At 35.0% G+C, this 23,906-nt stretch overlaps 1 protein-coding gene across 3 annotated transcripts in view; it reads left to right on the top strand.

The window, feature by feature from the left end:
• Nucleotides 1-23,906, top strand: part of ATRNL1 (attractin like 1) — a 425,861-nt gene that overhangs the window by 119,889 nt on the left and 282,066 nt on the right. For all 3 annotated transcript variants that reach the window (XM_063405246.1, XM_063405245.1, XM_063405247.1), the window contains exon 20: nt 10,763-10,856. In XM_063405246.1, coding sequence (XP_063261316.1) covers nt 10,763-10,856 — 94 coding nt within the window. The remainder of the gene's footprint in view (nt 1-10,762; nt 10,857-23,906) is intronic.

Below are 23,906 nucleotides of genomic sequence, written 5' to 3'. Positions count from 1 at the left end.
CCAAAGGAAAACACCATGGGAGATTGCTTGGAAGAATTTGTTTCATCTTAGTGATGGTTTTTAGTATTATTTTCAAACTTATTAATCATCTACTTAGTTGCCAGTATTAAAAAAAATTGCTCTAGCTGCTTATCATCTTGTCATTTTTTTTATGCATGCTATTTTAAAAAATTATCATCACAATTTATGAGATGCCAGGAAAAAATTCTTTACAGTAACTAATGACACCTGCAATGAATGCATAATAAATTTAATAATAATAATATAACGTAAGCATTTTGCTGTATTGTCATTTTCTTTAATAACAGGATAATACTCCAAGCAGCATTCAGTTTTCCCAGAATTGTGCTGCCATTGTTGCTCTTGCAGTAGGTGGAGACTCTGAGTCCCAGCACAGCAGGAACATTTTGTCTTAAAAGTGCAGATTGTTCACTAAGCAGCCCTCAAAGGCACCTGGGACACTGATGACCATCCTGTAAAAGATTCCAGCCACACAGGCTGTTGGAGTGATGTTTTTTAAGCAAGTCTGCAGCATTTCCATTGCCTTTACAGATATTCTCCTTTGTCTGTTATCACACATTGGACATTTACAGTACCAAAGGCAGCGGCTCCCCCCATGTTTGCTTTTGTAATCATTCTGTTTGGAAAGGTGTAGTTAATCTTTTACTGGAAACCTCTGATTTCTTAACCACATCTTCAAACCATTATCAAAAGTTTTGATATAAATGTTATATATAAATGTTTTTAGCTAATATACACCATGTGTGCATCACCTGTATTTGTACACATACGTGCATACATCTACACATGCTGCTGCTTGAATCATTCCACATAAACTTTGACATCTAGACGTGGGGCACCCAGCTGGCATGTAACTACAGGAAATGCCTCAAGACAGTAAAAAAGGAAATCAGACTGGTATCAGTAAAAGACTAAATTTTTAGAGTTACTTTAAAGTACCTTAAGTGAAGTACTTGGGTGAAATTTAACCCAGCAGTAGATTAGTTGTATAGATAAATATTTGTCTTTATTTGTGCTAGTTAAAAGAATGAAAACTAAAACTTATTAGGGATGTGTTGACACCAAAGTTGTACCTGAAGGATGATCTTCTGTGGCGTTCAAATCTTCCTGTTCAGAAAATGTGATTATTCTGCTGAGTTAGTGCCAGCAGAGACGTGGGGTTTTGAGAGAAGAGGCCAAGGGTGCCACAAGCCATTACTTCAAGTGTCTGTGAAAGAGAGACATGAGAAAGATGTTAAACTCATCCTGGCAGCAGATTGACTGTGGTCTCCTTGGATTCTAGGTTCTGTCTAACTTTTAAAGGTGCCTGATGGGTGACTTTACAAATTGTTTTCTCTGGCACTATTTCTATCATTTTTACCTATTCAGCAGAGGCACCCTTCATAATGTGTTTTCATCATGACCCTCTGTGGAGGAATTGGTCCTGATTTCCTTCCTTTCTTCTCCAAAAGAAATACTGTTAGAAAAGCTGCCATAGGCACCCTCAGGAGCTCTGTTCCTGTGGAGCACAAAGGGCAATCAAAGTGTTAGATGTTTAAAAAAAGAATTCAGTTTGATTACCTAAAAGTAATTGTGGCGTTCCTTAGGTGGGCTGCCTACAGCAAAACCCACTCTTATGCACATACTTTGAAATAATGTGCATTCTGATTTTTTAGGAACAAAAGCATCAATTTGAATTAGATTATCTTCGGAAAAATATGACAAATTTGCTTAAGAAAACCAGTTGGAAATAGATCCCAGGACAATTGACACATAGAGCCCAGGACGATGTAAACAGGTCTTCAGGTACTAGAATACAGAAGTAAATGAAAAAAAAAAACTTGTTTGCTTGTACCTTGGTTTATAAGAAACAGTGTGTCACAAGTTCACAGCAAAACTCTGTGCTAAGAAGCTGAAATTTAAGATTATTAAGATAAAGAAAATCTCACTAAATTTCAGCAGATAACAATTTTGTTTATGCTGTACAAACAAAATATCTGAAGGTTTTGACAAATGAGGGGAATGTCAAGAAATCCCATTTTGCAGTAGTAGTGGTGTTTTGTTTTGTTTTCCTTAATGTATTTTTTACTTTTCAGTATTGAATAGAGATGACATCAATTCATCGGGTTTTTTAAATAAAATACCTTATCATAGAATAAAAGCACTTACTATTAACTAAAATTTGGTTTTAATAGAAGGAAAAGGGCTTCTTGGTTCATGTGAAACACAAAGAAAAGGGATTCTAGCACAATAAGCTATTCAAGAAAAGCCTCATGTTGCTTTTTGCAGTGATTGTTAGAGTAGTCAGAATAAACACTTATAAGAAGACCTTTTCCCCCAAAGGTGATTTGTAAATTTATTTTCCTTCCCATAATGAATGCTGTTTATTGAACAGTGTCCAAGATAGTCTGACTACTGAGTGAAGCCTGTGCTTGGGCTTAGTTATGAATTTAAATTAGGCTCACTTCAATCAGAATGTATTCAAAATTAGTCCTGCACTACTAAACTAGAAGTAGATTGCCATAGAAGAAACTTAGTCGAGGAACTTGAAAAAAAGACATCTTTAAAATTATTGTTCCAGTTTTTTTGACTGCCAAGCAAAATGTGCTAAGCAAACTTCTCAATATACTGTTAATTCTTGTGTACACATATAATTTTCTTTTTGATTTTTTTATAGAATAGAACTTTATTATAAAGTATGATTTCTAGCACAATTAATTGTAAGTTCAAACAAAAACCCTAAAATTAGGAAACTTTTTATAGACATATTTGTATTCCATAACCTACTTAGGATAATCTTCAGTGAAGGACCTGGAGTTACACTTCAAGGAAAGCATCATTGTCAAGTATCAATAGACATTTAGATGTTCATAATTTGATGAGAGAAAGAAGAAGAAACTGTTGAATGTAACATGATTAACCCCCAGGGAGAGATTATTTCAGTGGCCATGAGATTTTGTAAGGTTTTGACGGGATGCCTGTTCAACATGTTTAACATTCTTGATGTTTTTTCCTTGACTGCATACAGAAGTTTTTTTATGAACTTCCTGTCAAGTACAACTGTTTTAAGCTACCTCTTGATTCTCTAGATTTGATTTTGCTTCCTGAACCAGGGAGTGTGTGCTCATTGCAGAATGGTGTGATTTTAGGAACTCTCAGCATGGCAAAGCACTGGTTCAAGCATCACCTTAGGATTGCTGTTGGAATGGTTGATTGTGGAGAACCACTGACTATTTTTCTTGCCTAAGACAGTTTTCTTTCCATCCTGAACCATCACAGTGGAATTGTGTAGTTAAATCCCTAGTAACCAGTTTTATCAACTACAGTTTTGTTCTTTAAGCCTGATGGCTGCACTAGGCTGCTTTGCATAAGTGTAACTTCTCCATCCAGCAAAGCTGATTCTAATTTAGTAGAGTGGGAACAAGGCAGCTTTTTTAAAAAGAAAAATGAAAAAAACTTAATTTAAACTGTTTCAGAGGTCTACAATGCAACAAAAATACCTGAAATAGTAAAAGAATACAAACAAAATGTGCTATCTTAATTTGTGTAAGAAGCAAGCATTTTGTGCTTGTTCAGCATCTTATCCTGAGAACTTAGAATTCAGGCATCCTTTAATTAATCACCACTTATAGCTTTTACAGATATTGAAGAGATACAGCAGTTTGATTTATATTATATTCCTTTATCTCTGTGCTTATCTAATCTACTTGCAATGATTAAGGGCAGTTCTCTTGCTGTCACTGATGTTGGTGATCAAGCCCTCCTGCATGCTCTTGTGCAACACAGTTTCTGACAACAACAAACGAGTTGCTCTGCATTCTTATTTTTGTGGTTTTTTTCAGGTTTACATGCTATAAATTTATTTTATGTGGTAAGGAATACTTATAAAATTTATTTCTCTTGTCTGAGCTTTATTATCAGTACGTTCACCTTTCTAATGAAACGTGTAAATCCATTGGTTTCCAAATGATGTTCCTAGAGGAGATAGGCAGGGCATGATTTAGAAACTTTCAGCTGTCTAGAAATGTACTGATTTTGTCAGGCCCTGATAAACAAACATATTTTACCCTGCATTGAAGGAGATGTCAGAAGCTCACACAGATGCAGTGTCTGGCTCAGGAGGCACTGAGGGCAGCCAGCTGCAAGCTGAAGATGACATTTTCTTAAATCACTGTTAGTTGATCCTCAAATAAACCTTTGACTAAAGCCGGTCTTCTCATCCCAAATGCAACAGAAAAAGCAGGAATTTTGCTTGTTTCTAATTTCTGTGTCTCCTCTTCTATGTGTGTTTTGGATTGAAGTGGTCACCCCTTTCCCTAAGGGGGCTCGGGAGCCCCCCTCCAGCTGGTGAGAAAATAGATTTTGAGGCATTGTGCAGCTCATTCCTCAACTGACCAAGTGAAGATCCCCAAAGAAACTTGTAATTTCATTTCAGTTTGATTGCAGTTGATTCTGTCTTCATTTCCTGAGTGCTAAATGAAATGCATTATAATGCCACGTTAGTTATTTAAGGGAAGGAAAAGCCTCCTTTGCAATGGAATACATTAAAAATCAGTCATATTTTGTACCTCCTAATGGCTAATGGAGGGAAATAATTTGCTGACTTCTTTAAATTTCATGGCATTTTTGCCTGATAAATTGTGTCAGTAATTTCTTTTCTTTGGGCTTTTATTCCGAATGACCAAATACACACAAATAGTTGCAATCACCAGTTGTTGACTTCAGATGTTTTTCACCTTAGATTGGATTTTTTTTTCTTGCCTTTAAGGCTGCTGTGAATAACTTTTGAAGGCTTTTAAATAGTTTTGTATTTCATACTGCCTTATAACAACATTTTTTCTTTATTTTTTTTTCTTATAGTTTACAATGGGTTCTCTTTAGAGAGAATGAGGGGAAAAATAACAGCCCTTCGATGAAAGGAAGTTTTTGACCAAAATTTCCAAAATAGTAAAGAAGCTGCTGTCTTAAGGAAATTTAAAAACACATAACAACAACAACAACAATAATATTAATAATAATAGGTACTAGGCCTTTTATTTCCTGAAAAAGTCATAAAAACATCTCAGTACTGACATTAGAACATGAAGGCATCCAAAATCTTCACTTTGTTTTTGCATTGAAAATAACTATTAAGACTCACTGTTTCAGTTTTTACTAAAGGAAATAAAAGTTTGTCTGTCAGATCTCAAATTACTACTTTTTAAAGTAATTGTAGTTTTCTCTTGTGTTTTCATGTGAGAAATCTCTTCATGGCTCAGAAAACTAGGAGTAATTTAAGTAATAATATTTTGAATCCTGTGAAAGGTCTCTTTAAATGCTTGGATATGTAAAAAAACTGCCCCATACATCACATATAGAATTCAGTTTTGAGTTGAACTCTTCAAATCTACAGGTTCACCCAGTTTAAAATTTGTAGGCTATTTAGCGTTTGGTAACCAATATTAATATTATGTTTGGAAATGAAATGAATAAGTGGAAGGAATGAAAAGGAAATTGATAAGTATGAGATGTTAAACTTAAATCTGAATAAAGTATTCTTAATCATTTCACTTGGAACTTTTCAGTTTTCTATGTTCAAAGCTAGTGTAAAAGTTTCAGTTTTTTGAACAGATTAACATGGAAAACATGAAATTGCTGCTGCTCTATTTCATGAGTTCATGTGGCAATGTTGTGGTTCAGCATGTTTTTTGGTAGAAAATGCATGTTATTCCAACAGCAAGCAATAAAAATTCTGTACAGAGGCTCAGTATTGGCATGAGAGATTCAGGCACAGCATTACTCTTGTTAATTGTTTAAGATTCTGCTCAGTTCCTAACCAGGAAAAAGATCCTGTCTTTCAGCGTTAATCTTGTGTGTTGCATTTTCATTATCTACTTGTATAAAACAAAATTATGGTTTTCCAAGCTGTCTTTATACAGTTAGTTGGTGATGATTAAAGACAGCTTTACTGTGATTGCTTGAGAGGTATTTATTACAAATAAATAAAAGAAATCCGTTCACTTTTCAAGATGAATGCTTTGAACAGAAGGAATAATGAAATGCAAACACTCTGAAGCTATTTCACCAGAGCAAAAATGGCTAAAGAACAAATACAAGCCTTTAATTGATGAAGTTGTCTTTAAGTTCAACCAAACTAAATTTTGATTTCTGTCACAGATAATCACTCTGCTTGTTGTTTCTGGGTTTATTAGGATAAATATCCCACTTCTGGAATGTATGTTTAGTCCCAAAAGCTAAGGAGAGGACACCTGTGATTTCCATTTTGCTTGACTGTTGCTTTTCAGGAAAAAGTAATTGCCTTATCAGTGGTCATATGATCTCAGCAGTGTTAGTTCAAGGTTGAGGGAAATTGTCCGTGTTTTACTATGACTTTAGGTTCCATATCTGAGTGACAGAAATACAAAGTATTCACCTGTTCTGTTTACCTTTTCTCTCTGTCTCACAGTCCTTAGCGCCGTGTTAGTACACCTATGTTTATTCTTTTCTGTGCTCTTAGGCTAACTACTATACAAAATAAATTAAATTGAGACCAAAGAAAGATAAATCACAAGGTAAAACAAGAAAGAGGAAAATAAAATTAGTTATATGTGTGTTAATTGTTCTGTTAAGACTGATTTATTTTGGAGGCTAATCATGTCACTGTAAAATGACAGTTCAGTTTCTGCATGTACAGCAGTATGTTCTAATAGCATCTTTTACGTTTTTTTATTTGTACTCCTGTTTTTATTGGTCATTGCTTCACAGAAGTTCTTGGAATCAATTAATTTTAATACTATTCAATTAATGGTATTGCAGAAGTGTTATTGGGCACATCTTTTGGCTTTTACATTGTCTCAAAGGATCTATTTCCTATAGAAGCAATTGTTGAATGTGAAAAGGGTATTAGGGGCTTCTAACTAAATACACATTTCTAGAGGATTAAGTGATTAGACAGTTTTGCAATATTTCTAATGTAGAAAATATTCTCTGTGGGGCAGTTGTCATATGAGATAACTAATGGATTATACAGGTGAATATTTACAGGGAAACTGAGCATCGAAATGTTGGATCTAATAGAAGTTTATACTTGCTATTTCTTACTTAACCTAGTCTAAAAGAAACACTCCTTTTCTTTTGATTTAACTTATGCCTTGAATTTTAGCAAAAATCAACGAAGTAGCACACCTCAATATTTAATGGCATTATCATAGCTTTCCTTTTAAAAAACATGAGCAGGGTGTCTTATAGTAATTATCCACGTGCAGCTCTGGTTTAGCAACCTTTCATGTAGGCAAACATATTTACTTAAATCACCATCTGTAGTGAGCTCCATTTGAGAGAAAAGTGCTCTTGCAGCTGTATGTTGGAGATGGGGCTAAGCAATAGGTGGTTTAAAATTCAATTGTTTAAAATGCACACTGCATGGAAATGGTGATGGGTATTCTTTTGTTGTCAGCATCAGCAAGAACATTTATACGCTGAGCTGGCAACTTGGAATCAATCATACTGTGGATTTATTATTTAATAAATTCTATAGGGTTGTGATTTTGCAGCACGGATTTGCTCTACTGGATTATATTGTTTTCATATAATCTTTCTGTTCCACTTAAAATCTGCATGTTGCACAAAAGAGTATTTTGAGCTGCTGTTTTCCTAAAATAGAGTAGATGTTGCAAGGCTGAGTTTTTTTCTTGTTTTTAAAGCTCTAGTGTCATCATTTCACTTAATACATAAAATAAAACAAAAGGTTAAATTCTATCTTTTAAGCAGGTTTTCATTGTGAGCCATAGATTATTTATTTTAAATATTTAATTATTGGTAAGAATCATGGTAATTAAATATTTAAAGCAACTGTTTAAACAAAAGCAGGTGTGCGTGATATAAACCCAGGATGGAGATGACTGCACAAAGTAGTGTGGGAAGATCTGAAGTTGGGCTGAACTCTGTTTCTGCCTTAGGGTGCAGCACAGAGCACACAGAACCATGGAACCATTTAGTTTGGGGAAAACCTCTAAGCTCAGCCAGTCCAGCCATTACCCCAGCACTGCCAGGCCCATCACTGACCCCCATGCCCAGGTGCCACATCCACACACCTTGAAATCCCTCCAGAACAGTGAATTCACCACTTCCCTGGGCAGCCTCTTCCAGTTCTTGACAACTCTTTCAGTGAACGACCTGAAGTGTTGGCCTCAAAATCTACGGAAAACATAAATTGAATCTCTTTTCCTGATTTCTGCCGGCTGACAATGATTGGTACAAAATACGATTTTAAAACTGATTCCAAGATTTGGTCTATTTCTAGTAGCATTAGGCTGGGAAAGATCCTACCCTAGCTGCTGTTTTAACTGTTGACTGCATTATTATCCCAAGAGAAACCATTCACTGAGAGTGGTTAAGCAGAGAGAAACAAATAGAGAACTTTAAAGAAAATATGTATAGAGGAGTATGGAAATATTGGGGTAATGGAAGAATGTCAGTCTTCTTCCAAATATTGTCCTGCTTCTGCTTTTGCATTTCTTTGATCACATACACTCACATTTGCTTCAGTAACAGCAATGATGGCTTAAATGAATTATCTTGGGTTACACCCCACGTAGAGATCCACAGATTGGCAGGAATCCATTTTTCATCTAGCACTTGCAAGCCTGAGCTAATTAACTGCATACAAAAAGCATATTAAAATACGCTTCCATTGCTTTGAAACAGATTTTTTTCTAGATGAGATTCAAAAAGTGTAAATGCAACGGTGTTGTCTTTTTCCCTGGTATTTTCCAGGAACAGTGAGATTAATAGGAACTTGCTGTATGAGAGTAATAAATGTTCATTGAAGTGCTGGTACCATATAATCATTTATGTTTTCCACTTTCACATTTGTGATCTACTTCCTATTAAGTGAGCAGTAATTGTGGGAGCAATTAATTAAGATTAGTTGGCAATACCTTTTATATTTGTCAAAATACTGACAGCTTGTGGCATGTGCTTCAGAATTCACCCTTTTAGCTCCTTTAAAACTTCTGTGCTGTCTTGTAATGAAGCATCACTGTTAAGAGCACTTAACTATAAGCAGAATAAGCTGTTAAGAATATATTCCTGTATTTTTCACTGAAAGCATTGCAAAGATTTGCAATATTAAAATTAACTTTTGCAAAGAGGCTTTTCCAGCTTAAAGTGCCTAAATAATGATTCCATAAATGCAGAGTGGAAAATATGAATGGATTTGGGAAAACATAACTGATAATGCAGTGGTAGCACTTCAATGAACATTTATTGTTGAGTGTCGAGAGGATAGCAGAATTACAAAATGCAGGATTTTGTAGTAACTGTAGGTATTTCTCAGAAATGTTGTGTTATGAAACAGAGAAAAAACATCACACATGACTATGTGCTGCACAGAAATTTCTGGTGCTTCTTGCAGACAGATTGAATGCCTGGCACCTCCATAGTAAGAATTCTTCCATGAGTTCAGCTGGCTATTTAATGAGCTCTAAAAGCTGAATAAACCATCGAAGTCCTGAAATGGACATACTATTTCAATAATGTCTTACATTTTATTAGGTTTTTACATTGTCTAGTACCTTTTTCTCTATTTGTCTTAGGCTGTGCCAGAGAGGTGAGAGTGTGTGTAGGATGGGACACGGTCAAAGAAGGATTTATTGTGTGCTACTCCTTATCAGTATAAGGGAAGTTTAAAACTCAGTCTGTGATCGGAATTCAATATGAGATTATAAAGTGGAAAATAAACTTTTATCTTATACAGGTCACCACTTGGTACCATATCTGTTCCCAAACAGGACCTCATATATTAAATCCTTTATCTTAGTCATAATTAAAACTTCAGTGAAAGCATAATATGAACATCATGGTAGGTTCAAAGTTCCTTTGGATTAGAGAAAGTCTTTGAGTGTGATGTGAATATTAGCAGGGAGTCACTCCATTGATGGGGGGATGTACTGACACATTTACCAGGGAGAGAATAATAAATCCTGTGCACTTGGTTAGGAATGAAAAATGGCTGCCTAAACAAGATAGTAATTCAAATAAACATGGGAAGGAAAAGGAAGAAGAGAGCTCAAGAGCTGGGAATAGGAAGGTGTTTTTGAGATGAGAATCTATCAGGAAGCAAGAGTAACAGTGAGCAGACCACTCTGAAGAGAATTACTTTGGCCTTAAAGTGGAGTGATGATGATGTTCCTGTGATTCTCCTTCAGCTCAGATATCAGGAGCTTTAAAAGTGGCCTGTTTCCTGCTTCTAGAAAATTCTTCTTGTGGACTATACCTGTAGTGTTTACTCTGCCTTTATTCAAATGGTTTCAGAGATTTCATTTTGTTTGCTTTTGTCAAAAGCAAGAATTCCAATTATATTAGATCTGTTACCAAACATCTGCAATAATACTTTAATTAGACATTTCAAACTTAATGGATTTTGTTATTGCTTTTGTCATTGGTCAGGATTTCACCCTGTACAGCAAAGAGGAATTATGAATAGTTTTCTATATTGCACATTGAAATAATTTTAATGGCTTTTCTCAAACTGCCATTACTTAAGGTGTGGAGGAGAGCCTCTAATGACAAACAAATAGTTTTTAACTCTGCAGAAAATAAATTAAGTGATATGCTAGTGAATTTTTCTGAAAAAGATTATATTTGAAGAAGTAATAGATACATATTTCAATAGGATGTAGGAAATATATTTGGGATGAAGTATTAAAATTAATTAATATTCATTTAGTTATCAAGTAAAATATGAGTGAGGAACTCTCACTTTTCCTTTTTGATTTTACAGCTTGCACGTGCAGTGGACATGCAAATATCTGTCACATGCAAACAGGAAAATGTTTCTGCACAACGAAGGGAATCAAAGGAGACCAGTGTCAACTGTGAGTACAATTAAATGTATCCTAAGGTTATTGCAATCCTTGGTTAGTGAATAATCACTTTTTTTCCTATTTCACATCGTTGTTTTGGTACTGAATTTTATGATTGACTTGCTAATGTTTTCATGGTGAATATAGTGTTCCCTACATTTCTCAAGAAATTTCACTATTAGACTTCTGCTAAAGAATTACGTCACAAATATTAGTAACGTTTTGAAGACACTAAAGACTTTTTAAAAATCCATTTTGTTTTCAAGAACAAACTGGAGAATTACCTCTATTTGTCTTCCTTTCACTCAAGTTTGTAAAGTATTTGCATAAGGGAAAACAAATACTTATGAGTTGGTAATTACATTCATTACATTTGTCAGTTAACTTGATGGGAATCTACAGTGATTCAATTTTTAGGGTTTTGGAACCTTACTAAGGTGTTTTAGATGTTTTCCCCCATCATAAAATCTGGACCACAGGAATGTGCAGACCTGTCATGGAAAATACTCTTTCTTTGCATTGGAAAGAAATTCTTCTTGTGTTTAGAGGAAGAGTTTGCACTTCATAAAAAATGGAGTACTAAGAACAACCAATTGCTGAAGTGGAGTAACTTATCAAGCAGGAGCAATAACACATTGAAGTTAATTGTCAATAGCCTTATATTTAAAGATGTTTTATTTCAGTCTGTTCTATCAGCTACACCGTGTTATTTAATAGGAACCTCATTAGTTTTGCAGGTGTAATTATTTCAGTAGTATCTGGCAACAAACTTACGTTAGCAGTGTTGTTTGGAGCTGGGGAAAAGGCACATGAACCCAGCTAACTCCTCCCCAGCAGGGAGAGGTGCCAGGTGCTTCTGCTCTGCCACAGGACATCCCCTTACACCGGATTTGGGAATTTGTCTTTGAGACACTCAATGAACTGGCATGGATCCTACCCCTAACACTTTGCTTGATAAATCGTAAAGAAACAAAAATTTCTGGTGCAGAGGGTCTGTGTATATCCGTGAGAAAGAGCTGTGCTGGCAGCTCTGCTGTTCCCCTGCTCCCTCTGGGACTTTGTGTCCTGCTAACTGGAGACTCTCAGGATGAGAGGGAAATCAAGATTAGCACTAAGCGATGAAATTTCATCATGGCAAAAGCTGGAATGATAATATCTTTAAACGCTGAATTAAGTCTTCACTGAGAAATCTTCTTTCCCTCTTTTCATTCCCATACAATTAATCAGTTCTAGGTGTTAATGAGTGATCTGATTACCAGCTACGGACTTGTATTGATACCATTCTAACTAGACAAAATACAGGTAGAAAAAAACCCAACAATTTCTCCTCTGTCCTTGGTAACACTTGAACCACAGAAAACAGTTTCTATGCTCAAAATGCCAATTCTTTACTGACTACCAGGCACTCTTTGCAGGCCTTCACCCAGCCCATCTTTCATGTACCTGTGTGGTTGTTGTCCTTTGTCCTGTGTCTGTTCCATCACTATTTTTTCCACTGATTTGGAATTTCTGTCTCAGATATTTGGTTGTACTGCTCAGCTGTATTGCTCTGCTGTCCTGAGTTTGTCTATCCCAAAAGGTTATTTTATCCCATTTACTGAAACAGAAGAGGAAATGTTTTCCTGGTTGTGGACTTTCCTGGTCAGAAGTTAGAGCAATTCTACAACACAGATGAAACAGAAATTTGAATTTTGACTTTTCAAGATTAAACTTAAAATTGCAATTTAAGATTGAAAATCCTTTTTTTAGTCACATGTAATACATTCCACTTCTAGACTCAAACCAAAGGATTTTCCAGGGCAAGCTGTGGTGTTAAAACACTTGATATTTTTAGCGTTAGGAGGTTTATTTGGATGAAATAAAATCTGCAGCCATTTTCAATTTTTGTTTTTTTTTTTTTTTTTTTTTTTGGCTGTGATGATATTTCAGATTGTGAGAGTCACATCTGTTGGGTTCATAGCCATTCAAGCAAATAATCACAGATTTTGGGTTGGAGGACATCATGAAGTGATACATTTAGAATTTGTCATTTTACTCTGATGGTTGGTTGAAGAGAGTGATCCATTAATGTATGGAAGTTTCAATCAAATGTTTTTTAACTATTTCCCTTAGAACATCAGGAGATGAGTAACATAAAAAAAGAAAATTTATAAAACATTGCTAATGAGTCACTGAATGCAGTCCCATACTCATTCTAAACTTCATATAAAGAATATGAACTTGATCTATTTTGTATTATGCTTAAAAATAGAAAACTGTTTCTCTTTAAAAATCATTTGTACACTGACAACCTCTCTTGAATGTATCATAAGATAGATATGCAGTCATCTAGAAGATAAGGAGAAATTTAAATCAGCTCAAGGCTTTCCTTGTATTTATTACTTTACTATATTCTGTATAAAATATCTGAAACTTGATTCCAAGTGGGAGTACTGTCCCCATTGCTCTGGATGGATATTTTGGATTTTGTTTCCTACTGACTAATTAGGCTGCTGAGCAATCTCAGCAGCAAACTTACAACCTTGTGGTTTGTTAAAATAAGGATTTCAGTGAAAATTCTAAACTCTGGCTGTTCAGTGAGAAAGTTAGATTTATATTTCTGTCAAGAATCCTATTGATTAAGAAGTCATAGCTGCAGGGCTCTATGTTATGTACACACCATGCCTTCTGGGCAGAGGTTTTATGAAATCAGGGAACGTTTACAACACTTTTTCTTTTTTTTTTTTTTTTTTTTTCCTTTCCTACCTTATCAACTCTGTGTTTTTATGGAAGATCTTATTTATTTTATTATTTATTTATTTATATATTTTACAGCATAGCCATCTCTCAGTTGTATTAATTTCTACATTGTGCTGTTGGACGACATGAAGCATAGTGCCATTTGAAATCCAAATTACTGTTGTTAAGCATCCTGGAGCATGCATTTGCATTCTTTTTTACAAAGCTTCTTTAATGACACATGATCACATATTTTTCAAATCTTAATATTTGTGTTTCTGCTAAGTAGGTAAAAAGCTTTAGTAATCTCCTAATTACAAAATTATTGGAATGCTTTGATTATTCTAAGTAACTAGACTGTAAACATTAAAACCAGAAAAAAATAAAAATACTTGGATTCTTGTTTTCTCCTTAATTTTTTGAAAATAAAATATGCTGTTGGTAGTAACAGGAAAATCATGATGACTTAAACCATATTTTAAAGGAAAACTATTGCTTCAAGGCAGTTTTTATATTTAATTTTCTCTAACATTTGATTTACTAGCTGCTGATTTTATTTTCTCATAGAATTCTGTTGACAGAGGTTTTCAAAATTCTGTATGTTTTTGTGTATCTGTATGTAGGATTATATACAGGGAACTTTTCAGGGAATAGGCTGGTGGGAATGTGCAGAATATGCTAAAGAGATGTTTCAAAGTTCAAAATTTGATATTAAATGAGAGAAATTTTGCTGGATGCAAGGAAGAAAAAGATGAAAATTATGGGGTCAAGTGAGTAATTAAATAATGTCTTTGAAAAGTGTCAGTACCTCTGAGCCTCTTGCAAATGAAACCCTTCACTTGGCGATGTGTCTGTAGCTTTTGTCACCACCATATAAGAACTGGACTAAAATTTGGCTTCAAAACCTCTGTAATGAAGAACAATTTGGAAGGAAAATACTGGGGGAAAAGTATAATTTTGAATCCCACAATTCATGGTATATTTTATACAGTTGTAAGAAGAATAAATTCAAGATTATAAAACGTATTGCGCATTTTAGTTCTAGTAAATGTCCACACCATTAATTTCTTAGACATACCTCTTCTGCAAAAGTGGAAGAAATACTATTGTATTTATAAAAATATATAGTATTTATTTGGTAAAAATCTTTCCTGTATGTAAGCTTTAAATAGGTATTTAATAACGTAAGGATCTGTGCATAAAAAATAAGCACTTATTGATAGTCTGCTGTACATAAGAATAAGATTTTGAAATATCCAGCTGTACTCTTCTGTATAATTTCCCTACACAGAATGGTACAATTCCCCTTACCAGATGGAAAGGCAGGTAAAAATATACTGGGTTATGAGTCAAATTCACCATTCTATTGATATCACTGCAGCTTTATTTGCAGATAGCAGAGTGAATCTTTTCCCCATTATTTCCACACAGAGCTTTTCTTCCTGCTTTCCAGTAAGGGAAGAATTGGCAGCAATCATATAATACATTCACTTGATTTGAACTTCCTTTATCAGAGACACGCACACAAATCCCAAAACCAAATAGACAAAAAGGAATTCTTGTTGCTGGAAATTTAATAAAAACCCCCTTGTTCTATTGAGAAACTGTCTTTTCCCGATCGAGGGTATAATCCATTTAATACTGGTTACCATGGTGGTTGGTGGTTTTCTAAAGTAAAGTTTAAAAGTATAATATTTAGTTGTTTAAATTACTACAGGACCAGCATTTTGGGCTTTTTTTTTTTTTTTTTCTGATTTCAACACTTTTTTTCCCCCATATTTCTATAATTTGATCGTATTCCACTATTAGCTTTACTTATTTGGTTGTATTTGATAGGAGGTGTTTTCTACCTGCTCATGCTGAGTCCAGTCCTGGAGTTTTCAGTTTAGGAGACAACTTTGACATGCTAATGCATGTTACCTCATTACCTGTGATGTTTGGAGGAGAATTACAGCAAAATCTGTCATGTAGCTGTTGGTGGGTTTAGCAACTGCCTCTCTCCCTATTTAACTGCCTGAAAATTTCAGCTTGCCTCTGTAAGGACAAGGTTCATGCCCTCAGCTGCTTCTCAAAGAGCTGGATCATTAGGTTTCTAAGGAGAACAATAAAATAAAACTCCTACTTCAACATTTATGAGTACATTTATGTTTTAAATGTACTCATTTACTGCTCTACATGTAGTAATTATTGTCAGATGTTTCAAGGATTTCAGATATTTTTTCTTTTAATCCTTGTTGCTAGCATCAATCATTTTTTCTTAAATTGTAGCTTTCATTCAAGCAATATTTCTAATATCAAAGCTTCAGAACATGACCGAAATGCACTCTAATGGCTCAAACCCTCAGAAGGCACTTGAAACATTTGAGATCTAGAATTTAAAGGAAAGGAAAATACGGGTTTATGTCAGTATGGTGTGTTACTCTTGCTCTTTCTGTTGACTTTTTTGTTCTTCAGTGTGCTGCCTTTGTCTGCTTCGGTATATTCAGTGTATTATATGTAAAGTTCATGAGGCTCTCTGGGATCTCTCAGAGTTGCAGGCTCTCTGTAAGTGAAACTACTTACTTTTTGTAAGCATTGCTACTTCCAAAAATTAAATTTAATCAGGAAGTTGTCCAGTTTTGCAGAAGTAAAGAACCAGAGTTGGAATGTCATGTATCATTCCTAGTAGACAGTGCTCAGAGCAGAAGTGAGGATGAGGTAGTGGCTGAGGGAGCAGCTGCAAGCACCTTGCAGAGAGCTTTGTACCTTGGGAGTTTATTGTGTTCTGTCTCTATGACACATGCCTTTTATCTTTCTGAGTTTAGTACTAATTGTCTGGAAAATGGGGAGCAGTTTGGACATGAGAGTTTCTCTCTCATGAGAATAGAGTAATTTTGCTTTGGCTACTAAGTTAGGATCTGCCATAGCTGGCTGTATGCCCATACATAAAAATGTCTTTTGCTTTGGCACTTTCAACAGAGGAGAATCCCCTCACCACTAGGCTTTAGTTGTTTTCTAAGGTTTTTTTATAGTCATTACATCCTCCTAAGGCTACCTCCAAAAATGCCATGTGCAGAGCAAAACAGGTATTTTTTACAATTGTTCAAACACTCCTGGCTGAAGAAGGAATGCAAGCAGTGTCCTAGTCTCTCGTGCCCAATTGGTTTATGTTTGTATACGTGCTGGATAGAGATTTAATTCATATCTTTTTGGTTTCCTATTTGAAAAATACATGGGGCTGGATTTTCTTCCAAAAGAAGTGAATCTCCTGTTCTTAAAAATGTTTCCTGCAGTGCCATGGCCATGTCATTGAGTGACTGGCATTTGAATAATCTGTTTTGCTCAGTGCAGGTTATATCAGCAGAGCAGTGGAACAGGGCAGGCTGCCCAAGCCTTCCACAGATCCCATGCCAGCGGGACCTGTTTTGAATTCCAGTGCTCAGGATGCATTTGTTGTAAGGCAAACCTCTTTATATAAAATGCTAGTAATTTTTGGTGCCAAGTGTCGATTGTCTGGGGATGTACAGTTAAGGTAATATTTCTGTGTGCTATTTTTGTTAAGATAGAATAGCACAGCTGAAAAGAATAGATAATGTTGCATATTCTTTATGTCTGAAATAGACTCATAAAGATTTTCAGCTAAATATAGGATGAGGACACTTATTCTGCCTTTAATTAGTTAGGTACTGACTTCAGACTGAGATGAAATTAGGAGTGGGAGTGATGCTGATGTTTACTCATACAGGAAAAAAGAAACAAGCATAGGCTGTGCCCCATGGAAGAGTTACAGGGAAGAAGAGAGCAAGGGAGGTTATGACTGCCATAAAATTGCTTTATTATTGAGCCTGATTTTTTCTTACCCAGCAAAGTTGCAGCTTTAGTTTCTGTGTTTGTTTTTAGGAAGAAGGAGGTCAAAGGGCTTTGTGGATTGGGCTGGCTTTACATCTTGCCTAGGGCTAGCTTTAAAGCAGAATTGCACATATCTGCATAGCCAATGCTTTGTCTTAATCTCAGGCAGGGTCAGAACAGGTTGCAAAGATTTACAATTTGAGGTTGTCTATTTAAACCCAGTTCAAGCTGTTGAAAATGACAGGGCCCTGCTGCATTGCATGTATGGGATTGCTACATCTGGAGATGCATTAATTGTTTCTGAACTTGTTTGTACAGCTTCCCCGTTCTCCTGTGGTTTCCACCAAGGATAAAATAGATACTTGATTTCTCTGGTAGAAGCACTTAAATATATTCTAATAAAAACCCCCTTCATTCTCTCCCTAAATCATTCGTGGTACCACTGTACTGAGTATCTAGTAAGATTTTTCTACAGTATTTTATTTGAGAGAAAGGAGAATTAGTTTGTTTTCCTTAACTTTTTATCAGAACAAATGAGGTTTGGCTGACTGGAGTTTAGAGAGAATAAAGTTATATTGTAGAGAGAATTATGATTTAGTTACAGACATTGATTTCAATACACAAAATTTGTATTTCATGATGGGCTTTTAGACTTTAAATACCCAGTAATGGAAACTCCACTTGTGAGAAAAAGTAAAAATTATTGTGGGCCATAGGTATATTGAGTTTTGAGACAGGTAATGTGTTTTATTCTCATTTGAAAGTGATCTGTAAAACTGAGATGATTTCAAAGGAACCCCAGCTATTTCTGAAAATAATATATTTTGCATGTTCATGTAAATTCTGACCTTTTTTGAGATTTGTGACAGGGAAGATACTGTGGTGAGCTTATTAAACAGTATTGACTGTCCCCCAAAACTCACCATTTCCGTTTTTGTTGGGTTAGTTTTGTTTTCAAATAAAGCTGTATCTTCCTGCAATGACACCAATTAGCGAGGCACAAAGCATGAGTAATTAGTAAATGAATAGCACTTATTAGCACTTATGCCTTTTAAATGACTGAAAATTTTTTTTTCTGTTTTAATTTAAGGAAAAATCCTTTTAGATAGAAATGAATGATTATTTGACCTGATCTATACTTATTATGTTTGAATATTATTAATATTCATCATTTTCTGAGGCACTTGATTGAATGTAGTCTGAAGTTTATTAAAATGGATTTTTTGGAAAGCTATAAAATAACTGTAATTAAATCCAGTGGGATTTAATAGGGAAGTATATATAGGAATTACTTCAGAATAGTTTTCTCTTGAACTATCAAGACACTATACAAATAAAATAAAGCATTAAGATATTGCCTGTCAAAATAGCTATTTCCCTTACTATTTCACTATGTGGAAAATTCAAAATATATATATTGAATGGGAGTTGAGTTGGAATTTGACCAACACTGTATTTCTTTCCTGAGTCGAACTGAGATAACACAGTCCTCTTGCACTCCAGGCTTTCCTTTTTCAGCTGGGCAGAGAAAGTGTTCAAGGAGAACTTAGAATGAAAATAGTTTTTCAATATAATCTGTATTAAGTTTGGCATTTTAAAAAAAATCAAGTTGAATGATTTGAAGGTGATACTGATTTTATTAACAGTTAACTGGAAGTATTGGCTATTGCAGAGTTTTTTAGCTGTTGAAAACATTGTGGAGGACATGGTTTTTATTTGAAGGGAAAGCAGTTTTCTAAGGTAGATCTGTCCAAAATACCCATATTTTCCTTATTATCAGTGCACAAGTTCAGTGTATGTAGTAATCCAAACATTTGATTCTTTTTATATAATGAATTGAAAAACCCAGATTTTTTGAATCTTAAATTCTTCTTAGTAAATCTACAATTCTTGTGATTTTTCAAAGCTTTTAAAAAAATCCCTTCATTATTCTCAGTTCCTAACTCTCAGATAAAATAATACCCATTGTGCAACATAGATCTGGGCTTATAATTCACATCTGATAGGCCATTAGTATGGTAATTAGTAATTGGTACAAGAGTTGTTAAAGTTGAAATAAGCATCTGGTTTAATCAATTTGTCATTAAGGAAGTGCAAGTGTAGAGGTAGCAATGGGAAAAGCAAATACCAGTGTGAGAGCTCAGAGTTCTCTCTGGATATCAACACAAAGCTAAGTTTGAAATTGGAATAGTGCCTTTTTATCTTGCCTGATATGGATTGCTCAGTGCTCAGCTTGCTCAAAATACCACGCCCTGTCTTTATTTTAAAATCTATTTTCAAGACCTTACAAATAACTAAAAGAAATGAAGCTACATTGTGATGAAAACCCGCTGATAGATATATCCATCAACTTCAGCTTGTGATATTCATATATTTTATTTACTGAGAAAGGGAAGAAAAGAATTTTTTATAGAGCTATAAGGAAAGGCGAGGTGAGCTGGGTGCTAAAGACACTGTTTGATAGAAATCTCCTGGTGATGGAAAGATTGCTTTTCTTTTCCTCTTATGATCTCTAATAGATGAAATATGCATCTTCCTACTGCCATTTTCATTTTCTGAATCCTCTTTCGGTCAATTGCATACCTTTACATATAGATGAAAAGTCAGATGGAATAGTTATATTTCTGGTTTCAGAGTTAAGACATTTTGTTTCTCATTGTTGCCAGTTATTAGTTCTAAATTGCTTCAGTAGCTGCCAAGAGTACTAGAAGAATGCACACAAAAGATTAAAGCTATGCACAGACAGAACTAAGAAATGTGTTTTGGTATTAAGACATGGGAGTGAGAAATGCATTAGTCCTCATTTCTTTTTCCATGAAGTTTCTGATAATTACGTGGGCTGTGCACATCAATTACACAGTGCTAAATTGTGCTTAAGGAGGTGTCATCCTGAGGAGCCTGCCAACAAACCTGCATTCTGCTGCAGCTGCTCGTGCAGACATCTGGCAGTCAAGCAGGTTGGCTTATATATTGAATTTCCTTTCCATCCCAACCCTACCTGTGCACTTGTTGCAGGAGAGTGTTCTCGTGCTTCCCCACGTCCCAAGTACGGGCGGTGCTAGAGGAGCTTTCTGTGCCACTCCTGCAGTAATGGTGGCCAACTGAAATGAAATATTAATTCCATTGTTGGAATGGTTGGGTAAATAAGGGGACTGCATGCAACATTTTAGGGTTGCTTAGCCAACTGTAGGTATCTGAGTTGTACTTCAACAATTAACATAAGGAAAAACAAAAGGCTGGAAAATTATGCTGCTTCAGAAATGTGGTTGAAGTCCTGTCCGTTGTTTGGTCACTGAAATCTATTTTGATTCCCTGGACTGATATTCTTCCTTGCTGCAACTTTGTCTGTTTAAGAGGAATATCTTTTTCACTCCTGTTTAAAAATCGGGAATGGGGTACCTGGGATAAAGAATTCTGCAGGCAGAACATATATAAGCACGTGTGTCCACATAAACATCCTTTTTTCTTTGCCTTCATTCTTAGCCTGCATTATCATGTGAATGACATGAAATAATGAAAACTTGAAAGACAGTAATTTACAGTAAACATAACTGAAAAGTATATGTAGTATTTGACCTTTTAAAGGTAGACTCACAACATTTGATACAAAAAGTAAATTCCCCCTCACATGTAAGGTATTTTCAAGGAATGATAACTGATAAGGCAAGAAGAAATAAGATAGCACCAATTCTATTTGTACTCACCAGCTGAAAGTTAATAATGGCTTAATATTAGAAATACTTCCTCATTCTTTTCTTCTTCTGAATAATCACCATTAGAAAGTATAGAATATAAATTAAGCTGCACAACCTTTGCATGCTTTGAGCTTTCTATTTTTTTTTCCTTGTGGATGTATTGAAAAATAAGTGGTATTTATCAGCTGACTAGATAGTGGGGCTGGGAAGCTTGATTACAAGGCCATAAATCAATCCAAAACCTGATGATGTGCTAAACTTCAGTAGCGGAGCTTGAGTGGCTTAGATTATCACTTCAGAAGGATTGACTTAAAGATTTAGTTCTCCATCTCTATCTATTATTTTTATATTACAAAAAAGGAATTTTTCAGCAATTTAAGAAAAGAACAAAGTGCTAGAAGGCCTAGAAAAGCTGTTTTAAATAGTGTCAGGAGTCTGATTTAGAATCAAAGCAAAGTTACAATCACATTGGAAGATTTGATCTGCCACAACACTTTTTTTTCTCAGTGTTGCACAGAGCAAAGATAACTTTAGGGATACTGGGTTACAGCAGGAGGCCAAAGTGAGAGCAGCAAGATCGGCAAAGCAACACATGGAATGTGTAAAAAGGGCTCATTGTCCTGGAAGGAAACATTTTGGGCTGCTCACAGAGGAGTGATAAGAATTAAAGGGTAAAGGAACAGTCAGGCTGAAAGAGATTTAATAAATCAGATTTCATAAAGAAGACTTAAAAAAAAAAAAGTCGTCCTGGAAATGAGTTCTTACAAGATCCGTAAGGAGATAAGGGCAGCAATTACTTTCTAACAGCTGCTACAAAATCTGATCTTGTTCTCCTTTAGGTCATTTTATCCTCTCTTACGTAGAATCTTGATTTAATCACAGATTTGGGCTCTGATTCAGATAAATATTTTAATACATGATAACACCTTGTTCCTGAGGTTGAAGAGGGGATATTCCCTTGGTTTGGTGAGAATTTGGAACATGTGGTTTACTTTTGTTTCCCTGGCTCTTGGGAGCCTAATTGTAAAACGACACATATGGGACAGCAGCAAGAGTTTCAAAAAACAAGTCCACAAAGGTTCTTTCACTCTTGATACTTTGCTTCTCCCAGTTCATTAATTTTCCTTTTCTTTATTATGTTTTTGGTGTGTTCTGTATTTGGTAAAGAAAGGGTGTGTTTTTTTGTGAGGAAAGGTAAAGATGAAGGTGACAAATGGCGATTGTAAGAAATGAAAAATATATAAATCAGTCCTTCATGTTGAGCAGAAGGATTGTCTCCTCTGTATTTATGAATAAAAGAAGAGGTAGTAGCATATCTAAACAGATGAACAGCTCCACTGCTGTTCAGTGCTGACCACATGTAAGTTAAATAACTCTGAGACTCAAAAGTGGGAATTATTTAAATCTGTTATTTGTGAAAGATGTTTTTTGTTTTGTTCTTTTTTTCCTAAGAAAACACATTTTTTGTTGAATTGTACTGCAGGGATTTTTTTCCCATTTTATTTTCTGTTTTATTTATACGGCCCTGATGCGTATAAAATTAAATGCATTTTCCAGCCTGTTTTTAGGACAGAACAAAGGAAAAACCTTCGGGATGTTTTTGTTTCCTTAATTCTCTTGTCTTTTTGTCTCTGACTTTCATGAAACCTTTCCTGTACATTACTTTATTGCGTTTGGTCTTACATTTTTGGAAAAAAGCTAAATATGTGATTTAATAAGTGGTTTGATATTTGCCCTTCAGAAGGTTTGATTCGAGCTTTCTCTGTGCTCAGTTTTTTAGATTTGCATTGGCCTGTTTTTCATTGTCTTCTCACTGTTCTTAGAATATTTCTATGTGATTAAAGTTCTGATATCGTTACAGGCTGTTTTTAAACTTGGTTGTTATGCCAGAGGAGGTTGATTCATTTAATTGAAATATTCAATCCCATGCATACTCAGCATGTGTCCTCAGCCTTTGACAATTTTCTCAACCTCTTGTGTCTTGTTATTATTGTGTTTGTATCAAATGAAATTTTCTGCAACAGGTGTCATTTAAGTACTGGCCTTAAAATAAACTACAGTGAATATTCAGCAAACAGTACTTCTTTCATAGGGGAAAGAAAGAATGAAAGCTTCTTTATAAACGTGGTAGACATTCTAATTGAATTAGTTGACTTATGTGCAGGCCTAGAAATGGAAAAGAAGCATTCAGTAGTACAACCCAAAGATTATTCTAATACATATTCTTCCTTCTCAGTGGATATATTGACCTTTATTCCAGATCTATCCAGCTTTCTGTATTTCTAAACAGTGTATCATATTTGATATTCTGCATGCCCATAATACAAAGAATTGTCATGCATTCTATTAACACACTGTAATAAAAACTGCCAGGTAACATTTTGTATGAACATCGTTTTCTGAAAATTCAGCAGTCATAGCTAAAATTTGTGAATATTCCTTACAGAAAATTCTGCTTCCTAATTCCAGAACCCAAACTTGATTATCAAAATTTTCCTCTGTATGGCAGTAGGTTGTATGGTGCACATGTTGTTTTTTAAACAAAACATTTCACTACTGGTCTTGCCTGTTTCTTATGAGGCATGTGTCAATGTAATATTATGCCTTTTGAATGTGTGCTCATTCTTACGAATAATGTGAATATTATGAATCAACAAATTCAAGATTGCTTATAGAACATTCTGCCATTTCAGAATTGATGTGGAGCTCAAGACACTTCTCTAAAGTCACTCCTGAGGAAGAACTTTGAAATCAGAGGTCATTCCAGTTATATTTTCTTTAAAATAAAATCCAGAAGAGAAACGTAGAATGATCAGAGAGT

This window comes from Prinia subflava, chromosome 9 (assembly GCF_021018805.1).
Source record: "Prinia subflava isolate CZ2003 ecotype Zambia chromosome 9, Cam_Psub_1.2, whole genome shotgun sequence".
Lineage (NCBI taxonomy): Eukaryota > Metazoa > Chordata > Aves > Passeriformes > Cisticolidae > Prinia > Prinia subflava.
Note: the sequence above shows the minus strand (reverse complement) of the source record. Positions and strands in the feature narration are given on the sequence as shown.